The sequence below is a fragment of the Mustela erminea genome, chromosome 10, assembly GCF_009829155.1.
Source record: "Mustela erminea isolate mMusErm1 chromosome 10, mMusErm1.Pri, whole genome shotgun sequence".
Classification (NCBI taxonomy): Eukaryota; Metazoa; Chordata; class Mammalia; order Carnivora; family Mustelidae; genus Mustela; species Mustela erminea.
The window spans coordinates 25,717,691-25,735,976 of record NC_045623.1 but is presented as its reverse complement, the minus strand read 5'-3'; the positions used below and the strand labels follow the sequence as shown (position 1 = coordinate 25,735,976).

The 18,286-nt window shown below is 37.6% G+C and overlaps 1 protein-coding gene across 3 annotated transcripts in view; it reads right to left on the bottom strand.

The window, feature by feature from the left end:
- Window positions 1-341: 341 nt before the first annotated feature.
- PLPPR5 (phospholipid phosphatase related 5) overlaps window positions 342-18,286 on the bottom strand; it is a 121,100-nt gene continuing 103,155 nt past the window's right edge. For 2 of the 3 annotated variants that reach the window (XM_032302718.1, XM_032302720.1), the window contains exon 6: window positions 342-3,173. In XM_032302718.1, coding sequence (XP_032158609.1) covers window positions 3,141-3,173 — 33 coding nt within the window. In that variant the 3' untranslated portion in view covers window positions 342-3,140. Of the gene's footprint in view, window positions 3,174-9,163; window positions 9,332-18,286 lie in introns of all 3 variants that reach the window. The other variant, XR_004276265.1, reaches the window with a different exon arrangement.

Below are 18,286 nucleotides of genomic sequence, written 5' to 3'. Positions count from 1 at the left end.
CTTTAGCACCTTGCTGGACCAGAGGAGGCAGATCATGTAGTAGATCATACACTTGCTTGGTGTCCCAGATAGTTTCAGAGGTTTCTGATTTGCAAATAAGGAGGTTGCTAAGATCCCAGGCCGGCCTGGGGGATATAGCTGCCCAGAGAACTGGTCTAATGTCAACCACTGTGATCCTTCTGCAAACATTCTCCAGTCATTCTGACAATCTGACTTGCATCACACAAGTGTTCTTTGTCTACCCCAAGAAAGGATTTACAAAAAAAAAAAAAAAAAAAATCAAACTTAATTTTTTACATTTTAAAAATTTTATTTGAAAAATACAATACACAGCAGAGAATTATGTCCTCCCCTACTGCTCTTTCACAAAGGAAACTGTATGGTAAATGTAACTGTGATATTTGGCTAGGATAGATCCTGAGAAAAGAGAGGCCCAGTTAGAAGTGGAAAAGAAAAAATCTGTCAAAGAAGGTTCACCTCTCTTTTAACATAAAAGAGCCTTTTAAATAATCTTAGGAGTCAGATAAAACATGTGCAGAATTTCTGCCATGCAAACAGAGACAACTAAAATTTTCAGGCTGACCAATTTATACTGACCTGGGCCCCAAGGAAGTAGAATAAAAAGATGTCTTTATCAGAAAAGTAGGTGTTTGCCTGCTTTTACTAGACCTATATATGTACATATTTACAGGTTCATATTTTCTTAAATGTGTTTTTCATTATTCGCAGTTAGAGCATCACGGTTCAGGGCTCTTTGCTGGCTTTTTGCCTTATGCATGTGTATCTTTTTATTTTTTCTGAATTTCTGTCATGGCAGGATCATTTAGTGCACAATCTTGGGCCCATGACATTTCTCGTTAGAGATGACCGGATGCCAATCCTGGATAAAATCTGGGTTTCTGAGGAATGTCTGTAACTCCTGCATTTGAACCTGGTTAAAGAAGGTGCAAAGACACAACATTTACACATGAATGTATAGCTAAGGCGTCCAACAAGAAAAACATTCCAAATTGGCTCCTTGGAAAACTGATTCTAGAACCTATAAAAGTGATTTAACTCCAGAAGTCTTACTGGTAATCCTGCGCCCGAAGACATTATAATCATCCTTTTCACTTCCATTCCTATTACTGTTATTGCCTAAAAAGGTCATTAAAGAGGATCAAGGCATTAGAACCTCTTTTGTGTTTTACATTTCCAACAGTGTTGAATTGCTGTAGAAGTCTGAATTTGGTAGAAATTTGGATTTTCTGCTTTTGGCCCTACAAAAAGTGTTTTAACTCCCATAGTGATGGAAAAGAGCAAGTAATATCTATTTGGGGAATACTGGACAAGTCTTTGGTTGTATTTATTTGCAGATTTCTGTTGAAATTATAGAGAAAATTTGAAGTTTATTTTTTATTACTATCAAGGTGGAGAAGATTCATTTCTGTCAACTAACTACTGCTCATATTAGACAAAGCTACTCAGGGTGTCTTTAAAAATTGTGGAGTTACAGTAGAAGAGTACATTTAATGGTGTAATCACACCCAGGTCCATCTTCCTTATATTGACATGGTTTCATCCTTAATTTCAGATGCTCAGTGTGAGGTACGTCCTTTGGGGCCTCTCCTGAGGGCTGGAGTTTAGAGCACTAGGGTGGAGTGCAGGAGAGATACCTGATTTAGTTTTCAACTTTACAAAAGACCTCACATCTAGACTCTTGACATTATTTTTAAAGAAAATTAAAAATAGGTTACCATATAGTTGCATATTTGAGAAGTGTTCATTCTTAAACCACAAATATTTCAAATACAACATAGCTCTTATAACTATTTTGGTATTTCTTCATTTTTTTAACATCATAAGTAGTTGTCCAGGACTCTACTGACTTCTGGAAGATTTTAATGTGTCCAAAATGATAGAATAGCTGTGGTGTATTAGAAAATAACTAGTTCAGAAATTTAAATTCAGAAAACCTGAATTTAAATTTTAACTGCCTCCTACTAGTTAGTTGTATGACACTGGGCTCATTATTTACCTTGCCTTGGCTTTATTTTTCTCATTTAGAAGCTAAAGCCATTTTCAATGATTACACAAGGTTACTGTAAGGATTAAGTAAAATTATAAATGAAAATGTACCTTATAAACTATAAAGTACTATACAAAAAAAACAAAATACTTTACAAAGTAAAATGCATTAACCACATTTCTGGCATTTATAGATTTTAACTTATGAGTCAGAGTGTGGTTCTTTCCTGTTTAAATTATGAGGAATCTTGAGTAGTAAAAAGCCCAAGAATGGAGCCTTTCCCTCCTCTGGAGACACTTTTATCAGTGGAAAATTGCTCAATACATAGGGACCACTGCTAGATTTTGTCACTTACAGTACCCTAAGCCCTGTCTGCATTCAAATCCACAAGTCAACAATTAAACCACAATTGTCAGGAACAAAAGTCCAAATAAATAATTTTTAATTATGATACATTACTTATTACAGTAAAAATTGGCATTTTCCCCTTCAAAAGCAGAAGCACCAGTCTTAGAATGTATAGTCTGAATGGTAATTTAAGTGAAATATAGCATAATATTATGTGCAAACATTATTTTAGTATAGAACATACCTTCTAAAAGTAAAGTAATTTCACACACTGAAATCTGTTAGAATGGAAATAATGTCATGCTGAATAATAACATAAAACCCCCATGACTTTCAAAGTCCACTTCAAATGAAATGTAGTATACTGCTGAATAGATCTACGAACAACTAAAAAACTTAACTAGCCCCAAATGGAGGGATTACTTATACAAGATGACTTGTGTAAATTTCTTTTCACATAGTTATCGGTGATTCTGCGAGAGACTAATATGAGTGTTTTATTTAAGAATTAATCTTTTCATTGGGTCATCACATTTTATTTAACACCTACTTTGTGCGAGGCTTTGTTGTAGGTGCTGGGGATACAGAGAAGAAAGACACAGTCCTGCCCTTGAGGAGCTCACAGTCTAGTGGGGGAAACAGATGAGTTGACACTGATTTTAAAATATAAAAATTATTAGACAACTTCATAAACTTCTGTTGTAATCAAACAAACTTTGGGTGTTATGAGTGGACGGTGAACAGGGACGATGTCCAATGCAGTGACAAACCATCTGCTTCACTATCATGTGACTTCTGCAAAGGCGGTGATATGGTTCTGAAAAAGAGAACGGAATTACAACATCAGAGTCCTGGGGAAATTGGCTTTGGAAGGTATTTAGTGCTTTTACAAAGGATTGTTAGCTTAGGAGAAATCTGTAGCCCATCTATGTTTAAGATGCCGAAACATGCATTTAAGTTCTATGTATTATTATATACACCAAATGGCTAATTATATACTTTATTCAATATTTTTAATTCACCAAGTAGATTAAGGTGTAATAGTCACAATTAACACTGAAATTTGGAGAGATGAAAATGGCAATCCCACACATGTTAATATTCTGCTCACTGTTAATGGAATTTTAATGTTGACTGTTGAAGGTTCAGATTAATTGCTCCCTGTGAGATAGATGGCATACAACCAGTTGGTGTAATGCTCAGACTGAAAGTCATTTGCTGGTTAACAAAGATCTCCTTAAACACTTCACTTATTTCCAGCTTTATTGAGAAGTAACAGACATATATCACTGTATAACTTTAAGGCCTTCAACGTGATGGTTTGATTTACATGTTGTGAGATGATGACCACAATAGGTTTAGTTGACATCTATCCGCTTGTGGAGATACAACTAAAAGAAAGAGAAAATGGGAAAAAAATTCCCTTGTGCTGAGAACTCTTTGGGTTTACTGTCTCAAGAACTTTCCTGTATGTCATACAGCAACGTTAGCTATTGTCATCATGTTGTCCATTACAGTCCTGGTACTTAGTTACTCTACAGCGGAAATTTGAATCTCTTTACCACCTTCCTCCAATCCCCGCTCCCCACACTCTTCACCTGGGACAATCCAAGTCTGACCTTTTTTTTTTTTTTTTTTTTTCTGTCTGTGATTTTAAGGTTTTTAATTATTTTTTTTAGAATCTACATGTAAGTGAGATCATATGGCATTTGTCTTTCCATATCTGAATTATTTAATACAATGCCTTCAAGGTCTATCCATGTTGTCACAAATGGTAGGATTTCTTCATTTTTGTGGCTGAATAATATTCCATTATATACACACACACACACACACACACACACACACACCCCATAGCTTCTTTATACATCCATCCATCCATCAATGGACACTTGGGTTGTTTCCATGTTTTGCCTATTGTAAATAATGCTGCTATCAACATGAGGTACAGATAACTTTTTGAGTTAGTGTTTTTGTTTCCTTTGGATATATTCTCAAAAGTGAATTGGTGGATCATGTGATAGTTCTATTTTCAATTTTTTGAGGATTCTCCATACTGTTTTCCATAAAGGCTGCAACAATTTACAATCCTACCGATGGTGTGCAAGGGATCTCGCTTCTCCACATGCATGCCAGCATCTGTTATGTCTTGTCTTTTTGATGATGGCGGTTTCAAAAGGCACGAGGCGCTATCTCATTGTTGTTTTATTTTGCATCTCCCTAATGACTAGTGAGGTTAAGCATCTTTTCATATACCTGTTGGCCTTCCGTTTATCTTTTTTGGAGAAGTGTCTATTCATGTCTTTTGCCCATTTTTAAATTAGGTTATTTGTGTTTTGTATTAAGTAGTATGTATATATACTGGATATCAACCTCTTAACAGATATATGGTTTGAAAATATTTTTCCCAATTCCATAGGCTGTCCTTTTCACTTTGTTGATGGTTTCTTTTGCTGTGCAAAACTTTTTAGTTTGATGTAGTCCCACTTACTTTTGATTTTTCTGCTTATTCTTTAGGTGTCATATTAAAAAAAATCATTACCAAAACCCCTCAAGGAACTTTATTCCTATGTTTTCTTCTAAGATTTTCATGGCTTCAGGTATTTAAGTATTTAATCCATTTTGAGTTTTTATATTGGTTAAGTATAGGTCCAGTTTCGTTCTTTTACATGCAAATACCCAATTATAACATCGTCATTTATTTAAAAAACTATCTTTACTCCATTGAGTATTCCTGGCTCCTTTGTCAAGTATTAGCTAACTGTATGTGCATGGGTTTATTTCTCAGCTCTTGATTCTGCTCTTTTGGTCTATTTGTTTTTATGCCAGCACTATAAATAACTATTTGATAACTATTTCATAAGAATCTTGATAACTATTTTGATAACTATTGATAACAATTTGCTTTTGATAACTACTTGTTTAGTTTTTGATAACTATTGTTTTATAGTACAGCATCAGGAAGTGTGATGCCTCATGTTTTCTTCTTTCTCAAGATTTCTTTGGTTATTCAGGGTCTTTGTGGATCTGTGTAAACTTTAGGAGTTTGGTTTTTTTTTTTAAGATTTTATTTATTTATTTGACAGAGAGGACAAGTATGCAGAGTGGCAGGCAGAGGGAGAGGGAGAAGCAGGCTCTCTGCTGAGCAGGAAGCCCGATGTAGGGCTCTATCCCAGGACCCTGGGATCAAGACCTGAGCCGAAGGCAGCCACTCAACCGACTCAGCCACCCAGGTGCCTCTAGGAGTGTTTTTATTTATTTATTTATTTTAGCTCTGTAAAAAATACCTTTGGAATCTTGATAGGGGTTGCATTGAATCTATGGATGGCTTTTGATAGGTAATATTCACATTTTAATAATGTTAATTCTTCCAATCTGTGAACATGGCATACTTTCCCATTTATTTGTGTCTTCTTTGATTTTTTTCTTCAAGGTCTCATGGTTTTCAGAGTAGAGATCTTTCACCTCTTTAGTTAAATTGATTCCTAAGTATTTTATTGTTTTTGATGCTACTGTAAGTAGGATTTATTTATTTATTTATTTATTTAGAAAATTCATTGTTAAGTGTGTAGAAATGTTGCTGATTTTTGTATGTTAATTTTGTGTTCTGCATTACTAAATTCTGCATTACTAAACTCATTGTTTAGATCTAATAACAATTTTTGGTTGTGTCTTCAGGGTTTTCTCTATATAAAATCATGTCATCTGCAAATAGAGTTAATTTTACTACTTCTTTTCTAATTGTGATATCTTTTATTTCTTTTTCTTGCCTAATTGCTCTAGCTGGGACTTCCACAGGACTATGTTGAATGGGAGTGGTGAGAGCAGGCATCCTTGTCTTGCTCCTGATCTTAGGAAAAAAGTGTTCAACCTTTCACTATTGAGTATGATGTTAGCTGTGGGCTTGGCATATATGGTCTTTATTATGTTGAGATATGTTCCTTCTATGCCTAATATGTTAAGAGTTTTATTATGAATGGATGTTGAATTTTATCAAATGTTTTTCTGTCTATTAAAATGATCCTATGATTCTTTTCTCTCATTCTATTAATGTGATGTATCATACTGATGGATTTACATAGGTTGAGCCATCCTTGCATTCCACTTGTTCATGGTGAATGATCCTTTTAATACACTGTTGAATTCGGCTTGCTGGCATAACCGTTATCTTGGAGATATTGAAGGTTTGGTTCTGGTCAACACAACAAAACAAATATCTCAATAAAGCAAGTCAAATGATGTTTTTGGTTTCCCAGTTCATATAAAAGTTATATTTATACTATACTGTACATGGTTAAGTATGTAATAACATTATGTCTACAAAAAACAATGTACATACCTTAATTAAGAAATACATCATTGCTAAAATATGCTAGCCATCATCTGAGCTTTCAGTGAGTCGTAACCATGACTAACTACAAAAAGAGAACTACAAAAAGAGAAGCACAATAAAATGAGGTAATCCTGTGTTTTATTGAGAATTTTAGCATGTTTAGACATCAGGGATATTGGCCTTTGGTTTTCTTTTCTAGAAAATCTTTTTTTGATTAGTATCAGGATAATGTTCACCTTATGAAATGAATTTGAGAATGTTTCCTTTCTCTTCAATGTTCTGGAAGAATTTGAGGATTAGTGTTAATTCTTTACATATTTGGTAAAATTCACCAGTGAAACCATCTGGTCCTGGGTTTTTCACCATTTGGAGATTTTTGATTATTGATTCAATCTCTTTACTAATAATTGGTATGTTCAGATTTTCTATTTCTCCCTGATTCAGTCTTATTAAGTTGGCATATAGTTAGTCACAGTAGCTCTTATGATTCTTTCAGTTTCTGTAGTAGCCATTGTAATATCTTCTTGTTCATTTGTAATTTTGTTGATTTGGTTCTTTTCTGTTTTATCCTCTCTTAGTTTAGCTAAGTGCTGTCAATTTTGTTTTATTTTGTTTTGTTTTTCAAAGAACCAACTCTTAATTTGGTAACATTTTCTATTCTTTTTCTCTTCTTTATTTCATTTATTTCAGCAGTAATATTTATTATTTCCAATCTTCTGTAACTTTGGGCTCAGTTCATTCTTCTTCTTCTCGTTCTTTAAAGTGAGAGTTATGTTGCTTATTTTGGGATTTTTCTTGTCTCTTTATGTAGGCATTTATTGCTGTGAACTTCCCTCTTAGAAATGCTTTTACTGCATCCCACAAGTTCTGGTATGTTGCATTTCCATTTTCTTTTATCTCAAGAAACTTTTTTTATTTCTTAAATTTCTTTGATCCATTTGTTGTTCGGGGAAGTGTGTTGTTTAATTTCCATGTGTTCATCCAATTTTATTCTTGTTATAAATTTCTGGTTACATGCCACTGTGGTCAGAGAAGATACGTGGTATGATTTCAGTCTTCTTGAATTTGCTAAGACTTGTTTTGTGGCCAAACATACAGTCAGTCCTAGAAAATGCCATGTGTATTTCACAAGAATGTATATTCTGCTGTTGTCAGATAAAATGTTCTGCATGTATCTGTTAGGTCCATTTGGTCTCTTTTATTACAATCTGCCGTTTTTTTGAATGATTCTCGTCTGGAAGACCTAGCCATTGTTGAGAGTGGAATATTGAATTCCCCAATTAGGGGCACCTGGGTGGCTCAGTGAGTAGTTATTCCAGGGTCCTGGGGTCAAGTCCCACATTGGGCTCCCTGCTTAGCAGGGAGTCTGCTTCTCCCTCTGCCTGCAGCTCCCCCTGCTTGTGCTCTCTCTCTCTCTCTAACAAATAAATAAAATCTTAAAAAAAAAAAATAAAGTCCCCAACTATTATTGTATTGCTGTTCATTTTTACTTTTAGTTTTTGCTTTACGTATTTAGGTGCTCCAATTTTGGATGTATAAATACATATAATCATCATATCTTATTGCTGTGTTGGGCTCTTTATCATTATATAATGACCTTTTTTGTCTCTTTTTTACCATTTTTAGCTTAAAGTCTATTTTGTCTGCTATAAGTAGAGCTACCTATACTCTTTCTAAATTACCATTTGCTTGAAATGTCCTTTTCCATTCCTTCACTCTCAGTCTACCAGTGTCTTTAAGGCTAAAGTGAATGTCTTACAGGCAGCATCTATTTGGATCTATTTTTTTTTTAATCTACTCAGTCATTTTATGTCTTATAATTGTACCACTTAATCCATTTGTTTTTAAAGTAATTTATTGATATGCGAAAACTTACCATTGCCATTTTGGTGTTGTTGTTTTTTTTAAATAGATCTCTTGCCCCTTGTTTTTTTCTTGCTGTCATTTTTGTGTTTTGATATCTTTTGGTACCAGTATGCTTTAACTTCTTTTTTGTGTTCCTTTATGTAATTTCTACACAATTTTCCCTTGTGGTTACCTTGAGACACACATAAAACAGCTTACACTTATAACTTATTTTAAACTGATAACAACTTAACTTGAATAGAATTGATAAGCTTTACATTTTTACTTTTTCCTCTCCTTCACATTTTAGGTTACTACTATTACAAGTTATATGTTTTATGTTGCATAATAGCAGATTATTGTAGTTATGGTTATTTTTATCATGTCCTTTTAAAAAAAAACTTTTAAACTAGAGGTTTAAGTGAATTATATGCCACTATTACCACCTTGCAGAATCTAACTATGACTATATTTAATTATAATGTGTAATCCACTAAGCATCTTTAGAAGGGCTATTCTGAATTGACAGCTCCTAGATCTCTATTTCTTTGGAGATACTTATTGGAACTTTATTCGTTTCCTTTGGTGGTGCCATATTTAGCCAATTTTTTGTGATCCTTGATTCTTACATCGGTCCGTGCATCTGAATAATTGGCTCCTCTTCCAGACTCCACAGGTTTGCTCTGGCAGAAACAGTTCTTCACCAGTCACCTCAGTTTGGGTTTCTGGTGGTATCCCGTCTTAAAGTCTTTGGGCAGGTGGAGCCTGCTGTCACTCCCAGCTGGACAGGCTGGAGGCTGTATTCAGTGATGAGTGGGGTATGAATTAGGTTTCCTGCCTGAACACAGCAGAAGAAGCTCTAAAGTTGGTAAAGCTCTATTTGTTGTCTTAACTTCAGCTTACCCGGACCCCAAGTTCCCTGACCTAACAGGCCAATGGCTTTGTTCTGCAGACTTCCAGCTCTGCCCACCTGCCTCTTGTCTCTGACACTACTGAGCTGCAGAGCTTCCAGGTGTCTCTAGTCCTTCTGTTGTACCAATGGACATTCTTTCGAGCGCCAAATGGCACTCTCCACAGCAGGGGAGGTTATATCTCTCTTTCTCTGCCTGGGCAGGAGGGGGAGGGGCCCTGAAGGCTACTCTCAATTTCCCAAACATGTTCTCCGCTTGGGAGGCACAGGGCTACCCTTAGTCTTACCTATAAATCAATCCCCCTGCCTGTACAGAGTGCAGGAGCACACCATGCCCAGTACTGGCTTTCTATCTGGTCGGTCTGCCTACCTCTCAAGCACTGCTGGGCCACACTGCTTCCAGGAGTCGTCGCCAGCCCTTTGGAACCAAGGGGAGACTGGGGAAACCAGGCTCCAGGCAAAACTCATTTGAGGATCTGAATTAGGCCGATCCAAACCCTGCCAAGTTCTGGAGTCAGAGGGCACCCTTAGTTTGGTCCTGTAGATTTGTAAATCTGCTGGTTGGGATGACTACTTGGGCACTGCAGGTATGAATCTGGTCTGCCGAGATCCATGTGCTGGTTGCTGCAAGCCTCTCCCTGCTTCCCAGGGGTTGAGTCTGCAGACTTCCCTGCAATTTCTATGGTGTGAGATCAGAACAGGGACTCCTACAAACAACCCACAATGCGGGGGGTGGGGGTAGCTGGGTGTTTCTTTTGGGTTCTCTTGGTTCACTAGAGGAACCGAAGGTTCAGGGGACCTCTCCCGGTGGTGCTGGGCTTCTCTCGTAATGCAGTCTGTCTCCATCTCCAGGACACGGGGGCAGGGGCGGGAGTGGGTGGGGTGGTATGCTCCAGCTCCACCCCAGTGTTCTGTGTTTCTTTCAGTGGTGTCTTAAACAGGTCTTAGTTGTTCTTGTGGTGGGGAGCAAAGTCAGGAACAACCTGTGTTCTCATCGTGGCGACATCACTCCAAACACGTCTGTTTTGAATTCAGGAATCTAGACTACAGACTGCAATTTCTGTAGGTTGTATAAGGAATCTGACGAACAAAGAAGTCCTTATAGGGCTTTCTCCTCCTCCTCCTCCACCTCCTTTAAAGCAACAGAGTTATGTACAAAATGACCCTCTGGAAGGGCCAATATTTAAATGGATTTAGTAGTGCAGCAGGCCAAACCATGCTGCACTACTGAAATACTGCAGTGGAAAATTGATATGACATAATCAATCATGCTACATATAGGGTTATGTCAAGATGTAACATACTTGACAGCCCCAACCAATAACAGCAGCATCACAAAAGGGTTTTACTACTATATTACCTGCTCCAAGTGCTTTTCATAGTAGTTTCTGTATTGACTCTTCATAAGTCAAAGACATCATAAATAGAATTTCATGTAATGAATGCATACCATGAGATTTCTTCCATGTGTATGTGGGTCATTTCAAGTTAAAGTGTCTTAACTAGTTAAAACACTTTAAAAATGTGTGTGAAGAAATTAAAACTCATTTTCAATGAATTTAGGCATATCAAACCAGAAGTAGGAGAATGCCATTGACTAATGCTTATTGGCATTATTTTCCAGGACTGACCCACTTAAACCTAGAGAAAAACAGTATCAGAAGGAATCAGTGGTGAGCAGAACATGCTGCTAACATTTTCTGCTAACTACCAAGAACACCCTAGAAACTGTAATTTCTCACTTTAAAAATGCCTGATGAACGGGCTCTCTGCTCAGTGGGGAGCCTGCTTTCCTTCCCCTCTCTCTGCCTGCCTCTCTGCCTACTTGTGATCTCTGTCTGTGCAAATAAACAAATAAATCTTAAAAAAAAAAGCCTCATGAAAATGTTGGGGAACTTGGCAACTCATCTCTGTGTTTTCTTGATTTTCTCTTACAAAAGTACAAGCATGATTTTAGGAAAAGAAAGATTGTCAAAGTTTTATAATGCACTTTGATGGAATAAAAACCATCAGAACTGCTGAAACAGTACAACACAGTTTTACTTCCAGGGGCCCCATGGGGACTTGACACCTGTGGACTGAGGAAAAACAATTTGACACACAGTGTCTCAGTACAAACCTCTGAACAGGACCTAGCACATAGTGATTTCTGGAAAGATGTTAAGACAGAAATTGAAGATTAATCAGACAGTGGCAGTGGTGGGTAGAGAAGGAGTGAAAAAGTGATAATGGACATACAGGAAAGGAAACAAAAGAGAGAAAATGGGTGGTGTTCTGAAGGCCACTGGCCTAAGTGTCAGTGTCCCCTTGACCTAGATAAACAAGTGTCCGCATGGCTCATTCAAGTTGCTGAAGATGAGCCAAATGCAGGAGACAACCACCACCTTGGAAGGTAGAACTGAAATTCTAAAAGACCTTGATAGAACAGGGAAAGTATCGGAAACAAATGACTAATAATCGATGTAAAGCAGGACAGAAGCAGAGGAAAAGCCAAGAGACAAGCTAAGGAGAGTGACCAAGAAGGTACAGTGACTGGAAGACAACCTGTAAGTTAGCATCTCAACCCGGGAAAGGGGGTTGCTCATAATACACAGGGGACAACAGACTGATATTGGGACTGTCCTGAATAAGGGCGTAAGGACACTTTGGAAATAAAGCTTCGGGTGTAAAACTCTAATTGTGTTATGGAGAACTAGGAAATACTGGGGCCAGTATGGGCATGGAAAGTCATGTTTCAATGGCCTCTAGATTTTCCTTTCATTACCCGTTGAGTCCAAACAATATTACCCTTTTATCACGCTAAGTCATTCCCAAGTTAAACTACAGTTTCCAGACTGACTCCGTTTTTAGATCCCAAGTCTCCCACTTTTTTCCAATTAGCACCCTTTTAGTTTTGCATCACACTTAAATTTTAACTTCTGAGATGATTTTTTTTTTTTCCTATTTGACTGAAATGAGAGAAAGGCTATTTGGGGCTTCTCACTTAAGGTTGGCATTAGCAGAGAGAGAGAACAGATGAAAATAAAACATTAAAATGACTGTACAAAGGGAAGAGAATGTTAAGGGGAAATTTAGTAATAGGTTTTAAGTACATGAAAAGAGTATGCAGAGAGCATGGGGGCATCTGTTCATTCATTTTACTGTCTAAGAGCAAATGAGGGACACCCACACCACAGAATGAGGGAGATGGATTACTTATCTCAGGAAGATTTAAAAACCGAGATTAATTCTCTTCTAGCCTAGGGGTGATTTTCCCTGAAGGAATCTAGAGAAAGGACCAGGGTAATTATTTAAGGTCCTTACCATGCCTAAGACACTCTGATTCTATGTTATAATAATTACATTAGCAACACATGTAAATGCATAATTTGAAATGGCATAATTCCTACGTAGAAAGTTATGGCAGTACTCACTTCCAATCTGAATTTATAAAAAGCTAGAAATGCATTTATTATTTTCTGGTCACCTGTCTTGAGAAATGGACTTCTTATGAAGCAAACCAGGTAACAGAGGTTTCTCCTTTTAACCTGGATTGAATTCTTAATCTGCCAATACTAAATCCTCTTAGTAGATAATACTGCAAACATGTAGCAGGCAAACTAAAAACTCATGCATGAAAGTCGAACTTAGAGTCACACGAAGAAAGTGGTCAGATAACTGATCAGTGCTATTACTGCTTTTTGCAACTACACACACAGAGGTTGAGCGTAGAGATGGCAGAGCTCGAGTCCAAAGAGTTGAAAATGAAAATGTGTTGCATCCATTAGAAAGTGTCCATTCAAGTCCACAGCAAATCGGTGTGCAAAATACCAAATCCAGTCCTTGAGTGCAGAGGTCCCATGGAAAAATAAGCATTTGTTTCTGAAAAGTAGTTTTGGATTCTTCAATTTGGTAAATTCTAAGTCTATATGTCAATTTTTGAAGCTTCAAGTTCTCCATGAAAGTCTCTATTTTATTATTTTATTATTTATTCTACCCTTCCCTCTGTAGAAGTTAGATTGTTATTTTTTTTTAATTAATTTTTTATTTTTTATAAACATATATTTTTATCCCCAGGGGTACAGGTCTGTGAATCACCAGGTTTACACACTTCACATTTTTAAAATGTTATTTAAAACAAAACTATCATCAACTTACAACAAGGCGGTGGTGACTTGTCACCTGACAAGCCATGACACTCACCAGGTCCCTTTTAAAAAAAATATGGGGGAAATGCACAAAGAGCACTTCAGCTAGAAAAACAAAAAGCCATTATTATTAAGGGCTATCTGGTTGGGGAATGCCAAATTCCCATTAAGTGAAAAATCAATTTTTAAAAATTTGAAAGGTAAAATCATGACAATAACAACAATAGTTAGGTAGGTAGAGTTTTGGATGAGATAGAAACCTGCACAGAAGGACATTTTCTGTATTTGCCTTGGCTTTGCAGCCCAACTCCAATACCAGTGCGCTCTAGCGCACATACGTTTATTGCCTTAATTGAAGATGTTCACAGCGGCTTAGTCCCAGTATCCAGCTGAAGAGCCTTGCCAGACAGTCTTTAAAGGACCTTCCCTGTGAATTTTCTTCTTGACCATTCTCAATAAGTTGAATTTGGGACACCTACAAAATGTGTTTTATTCGTTATTTTAAATGCTTATTGAACACGGACTTATTGACTTGGACAAAGTACTAGTTTACTTCAAGTTCTATGTTGTTACATTATTAGACCAAATGCTGAGGTTAAATACTGCTCCAGTTTCTTTCTTTCAAGATGACTATAAACAGCTTTTGTGTTTTAATAGGCGGTTGCCAGCACCGGGCTTAGGTTTTTAATGCTAAACATAAAAGGAGATCTGTGCATACAATGCCTTTAGTTCAATGATTTCTGTCTTGGGCTCTATTGGTGAGGAAGCCGTGTGGTACAGTGGACTTGCTGCCAAGTAGTATGAATGTCCAGTGTGGAAAGGTGGGCTCCATAACGATCGAAATGTTCACAAGCAATTTAAACTTTCAGAGACCCAGTTTTCTCATCAGTGAAATGGAAATAATACTATCTATTAGAATGGATTCCTGTTGAGATTAAGTGAGATTATATGCACCGAGGTCCTTGTCTCTAGTCAAACATCTCTAATTGTCTCGAAAGGTAGGTCGACAAGATAAAAAATAAAAGAAAAAAGAGAAGGAAAAAGTACAAAGAGAAAGAAAGCAATATATGTATCTTGTAACTGGTTGGAATTTCACAATGCTATTGTCTACAATTCTAACATCTGCACAAACTTTAAAACCGAATGTTTCTTGTAAGATTGGTGCAAACTCATTCAGTGGAGAAACCAACCCTGAATTGCTGTGAGGTAATTTACACTATGTCATCCGGAGAAACATTCATCTTTGATTACAAAGTGCTGCCCAAGACCCTGCTTGTGTAACAGAATACGCAGTATTTTCCCCCCAAAATATAAAATATTTTGAAGCCTGAAGAAACCTAGCATCGAGGTGTGGGATAAGGAATCAGGGTCCTATTGTAACCAACAATTCTGGTGCTGTAGAGATGCAGCCTACATTTTATCAGGGGAGGCTAGATGAAGGCCATACTCCTAAATATTGGCCCTTTATTGCTAGTTGCTTCCTTTGTTCACTGTGTCCTTTGAGGAAGACAAAGTGCTCAAGAGAGAGGAGGAATAAAAAGAGTCATGCTTGGAGTGTGTGCTCTAGGACTATGTTGTCACATTCGGTTTTCCTCCTGGTAGATTGTGAAGCTGGTGTTTTCAGTGAAAGAGAAACAATGTTAGGTCCGCTTGAGAAGAAAGTCTAGAGAACTTCAAATTTAGGCTGTGAAACAGATTGAACAATTCATGTTCAACAATTTCATGTTTTAAGAAGTTGGGGAGATGAAGTCATAAAAGCTGATCTGTGGTAAAACCAAAGTTCTCTTGGGAAAGAAGATTGTTTTGAACCATTTCTTCCTTTACCGTGGTTCTCTGATCAGTTCAGAGTTTTACATTCGCTCAGTTTTGTTTCTATTCAGGAATTTCTTTTTTGTACTCTCTGGAGACAGGGGCTAAAAGCTACATTCTGAGAGTATAGTTGGTCTCCAGACAAAGGAGAACTCTCTAGGTGGCTTTCTCTGATAAGCTAATTAAACTAGAGGCAGACCATGCTTTTATGGGAGCATTAGCTATAGATCTTATAAAGTATTTCCGAGCCCCGAGGAGCCAAGGATATAAGGCTCTTCACAATGAATGTTGAGGAGCACAAGTTCTCTATTTTGGCTGCATGCGCGAGTCACCTGGGGGCTTTAAAAAAATACTGACACAACACCAGAGACTTGGATTTAATTGGTCTGAGGCATGGCCTGGTCAATGGTAGTTTTAAAGGCTCTCCAGATGATTCTAATGTGTAGTCAATATTGAAAACTACTGTTTCAGAAGGTCTGCAGGCCCAGCTGGGTCCAGGCCAACTGCTGGCTCTGGATCCACATCACCTGAGGTGGCTGATACACTACAGATTCCCAGGCCTGAGCTTGCTTAAGTCTACTGGATTGGAATCTCTGGGCATGTATCCCAGAATTGTGCTCTTTGTGCAAATGCTGTAAGTGAAGGATTCCATTTTACACCACTCTTAGAACCACAGCCTGAAAGTATAGTAGAGTAATTGGTTAGCAATGTAAACACTGTGAGGTATATAAAATAAATTCTTTTTAAAAAATGCTACCTATCCCAGGGTGCCTGGGTCGCTCAGTCGTTAAGCGGCTGCCTTCGTCTCAGGTCATGATTCCCAGGTCCTGGGATGGAGCCCCATATCGGGCTCTCTGCTCAGCGGGAAGCCTGCTTCTCCCTCTCCCACTCCCCATGCTTGTGTTTCTTCTCTCCCTGTGTCTCTCTCTGTAGAATAAATAAATAAAATCTTAAAAAAAAAATGCTACCATTCCTCTGGTAGAAAGAGCCCTGCCTTGAAAAGCAGTAATCCTGAATGAGTCTCCCCAAAATAAAATCACTGTGTTCAAAAATTTCTGGAATAACTGCACATAATATTCCTTGCTTAGAGTGACACTGTGTATCAAGTTGTTGAGATCCGCAGCAAAGACCTGGTCTTACTGTAACTCAGCACAGCACCATGAAGCTCCATGTGAGTCTATTAATATTAATGGGCTTACATACTTGGTAGATGCGGGTATCCATGTTCTCTATTTTCTTATCTTCCCTAACTCTAATGACCTGTCCACCCCACTTGTAGCATACATTCAAGACTACATTCCCAACCATCAACCACATCAGAAGCATAAAACCCCAATTTAACTCCTGAGTAATTCAAGGTTCCTTTGGCCATTTTTGAAATTTCCCAACCACTAATCTTTTCGTCTGCTCCAGCCCATCTTGCCCCTTCTAGATTCTATTTCTTTTACCTTCATTCTGGACCCCACCCGAACACTCTTTAATGGCACCCCCGAGTTTCTTGACTCCATGCACTTATCTCTCCTGCCAAACAAAGTCTTCATGAAAGTTGTTTTCTCCATCTGGAACATTCTTCTCTCTCCTCCTCACTTGGCTAACAGTTCTTTGGATGTCCGCTTAGAGGCTGCTGCAAGCATTGCTAAGTTTGGGTAGGTCTCCCTTTATGCCCTCCTCCAGCATAGCCATCACCATCGTGTTCTATATTGGCTTGTAAGACTTTCGCTATCCCCACTAGGCTACAAGCTCAAGAGCTCTGGGAAATGTACCATAGTGCTTCTTATTTGGTATTTGGTATTGGTTACATGTCTCATATATTACAAATCTAATTGTAAATAAAACTTAACTCTTCATAACTAATGATGATAAGAAAGGGAACTCTTCTATAAATTGTACCCAGGTGTTGTTTTATACTGGTATCTACCCAACCAACTAGATTCCTATTTATTACATTTCTCTTTAACTTTTTAAAATGCTTTAGATTTGCTAACTAAACACCCCAATGCCACTTGACAGAAGAATCAGAGGACAGAAGAATGGATCAAGTGCATGACAAATACTTGTATTTAGGAGCTGATTAAAACTCCTCATTTTAAGAAAGACAACTATCTTATGATCTCCCTGATATGAGGAAGTGGAGATGCAACATGGGGGGTTAAGGGGGTAGGAGAAGAATAAATGAAACAAGATGGGATTGGGAGGGAGACAAACCATAAGTGACTCTTAATCTCACAAAACAAACTGAGGGTTGCTGGGGGGAGGGGGGCTTGGGAGAAGGGGGGTGGGGTTATGGACATTGGGGAGGGTATGTGCTATGGTGAGTGCTGTGAAGTGTGTAAACCTGGCGATTCACAGACCTGTACCCCTAGGGATAAAGTACATTATATGTTTATAAAAAATAAAAAATTTTAAAAAAAGGTAGATACACCTTTGTCATAAAACCACTGTCCTTATTCCTAGGTATTTATCCAAGATTTAGGAAAATATTATGTACACAAAAGCCTTTACCTAAATTTTTATATAAGCTTTTCATAAATGTGAAAACCTCAAATGTCCTTCAACTGGTGAATGGATTAAAAAATGGTGGTACATATATGACAGAATGCTACTCAGCAACAAAAAGGGGAAAAAAAACCCCACTGATGTAGGTTATAATATGAATGAATCTCAAATGCATTACACCAAGTGGAAGAAGTCAGACCCTAAAGGCTACATACTGTGGGAGTCCATTTATACAACATTCTGGGAAAAGCAAAACCACAGGAACAGAAAACAGATTAGTGTTTGTAGTGGCTTAGGGTTCAAGGAATGGTTCGACCACCAAGGAAAAGGAAGGAACATTTTAGGGTGATGGAAATGTTCTATAACTTGATTATGGTGATGATTGTATGATGACATGTACTTGACAAAAC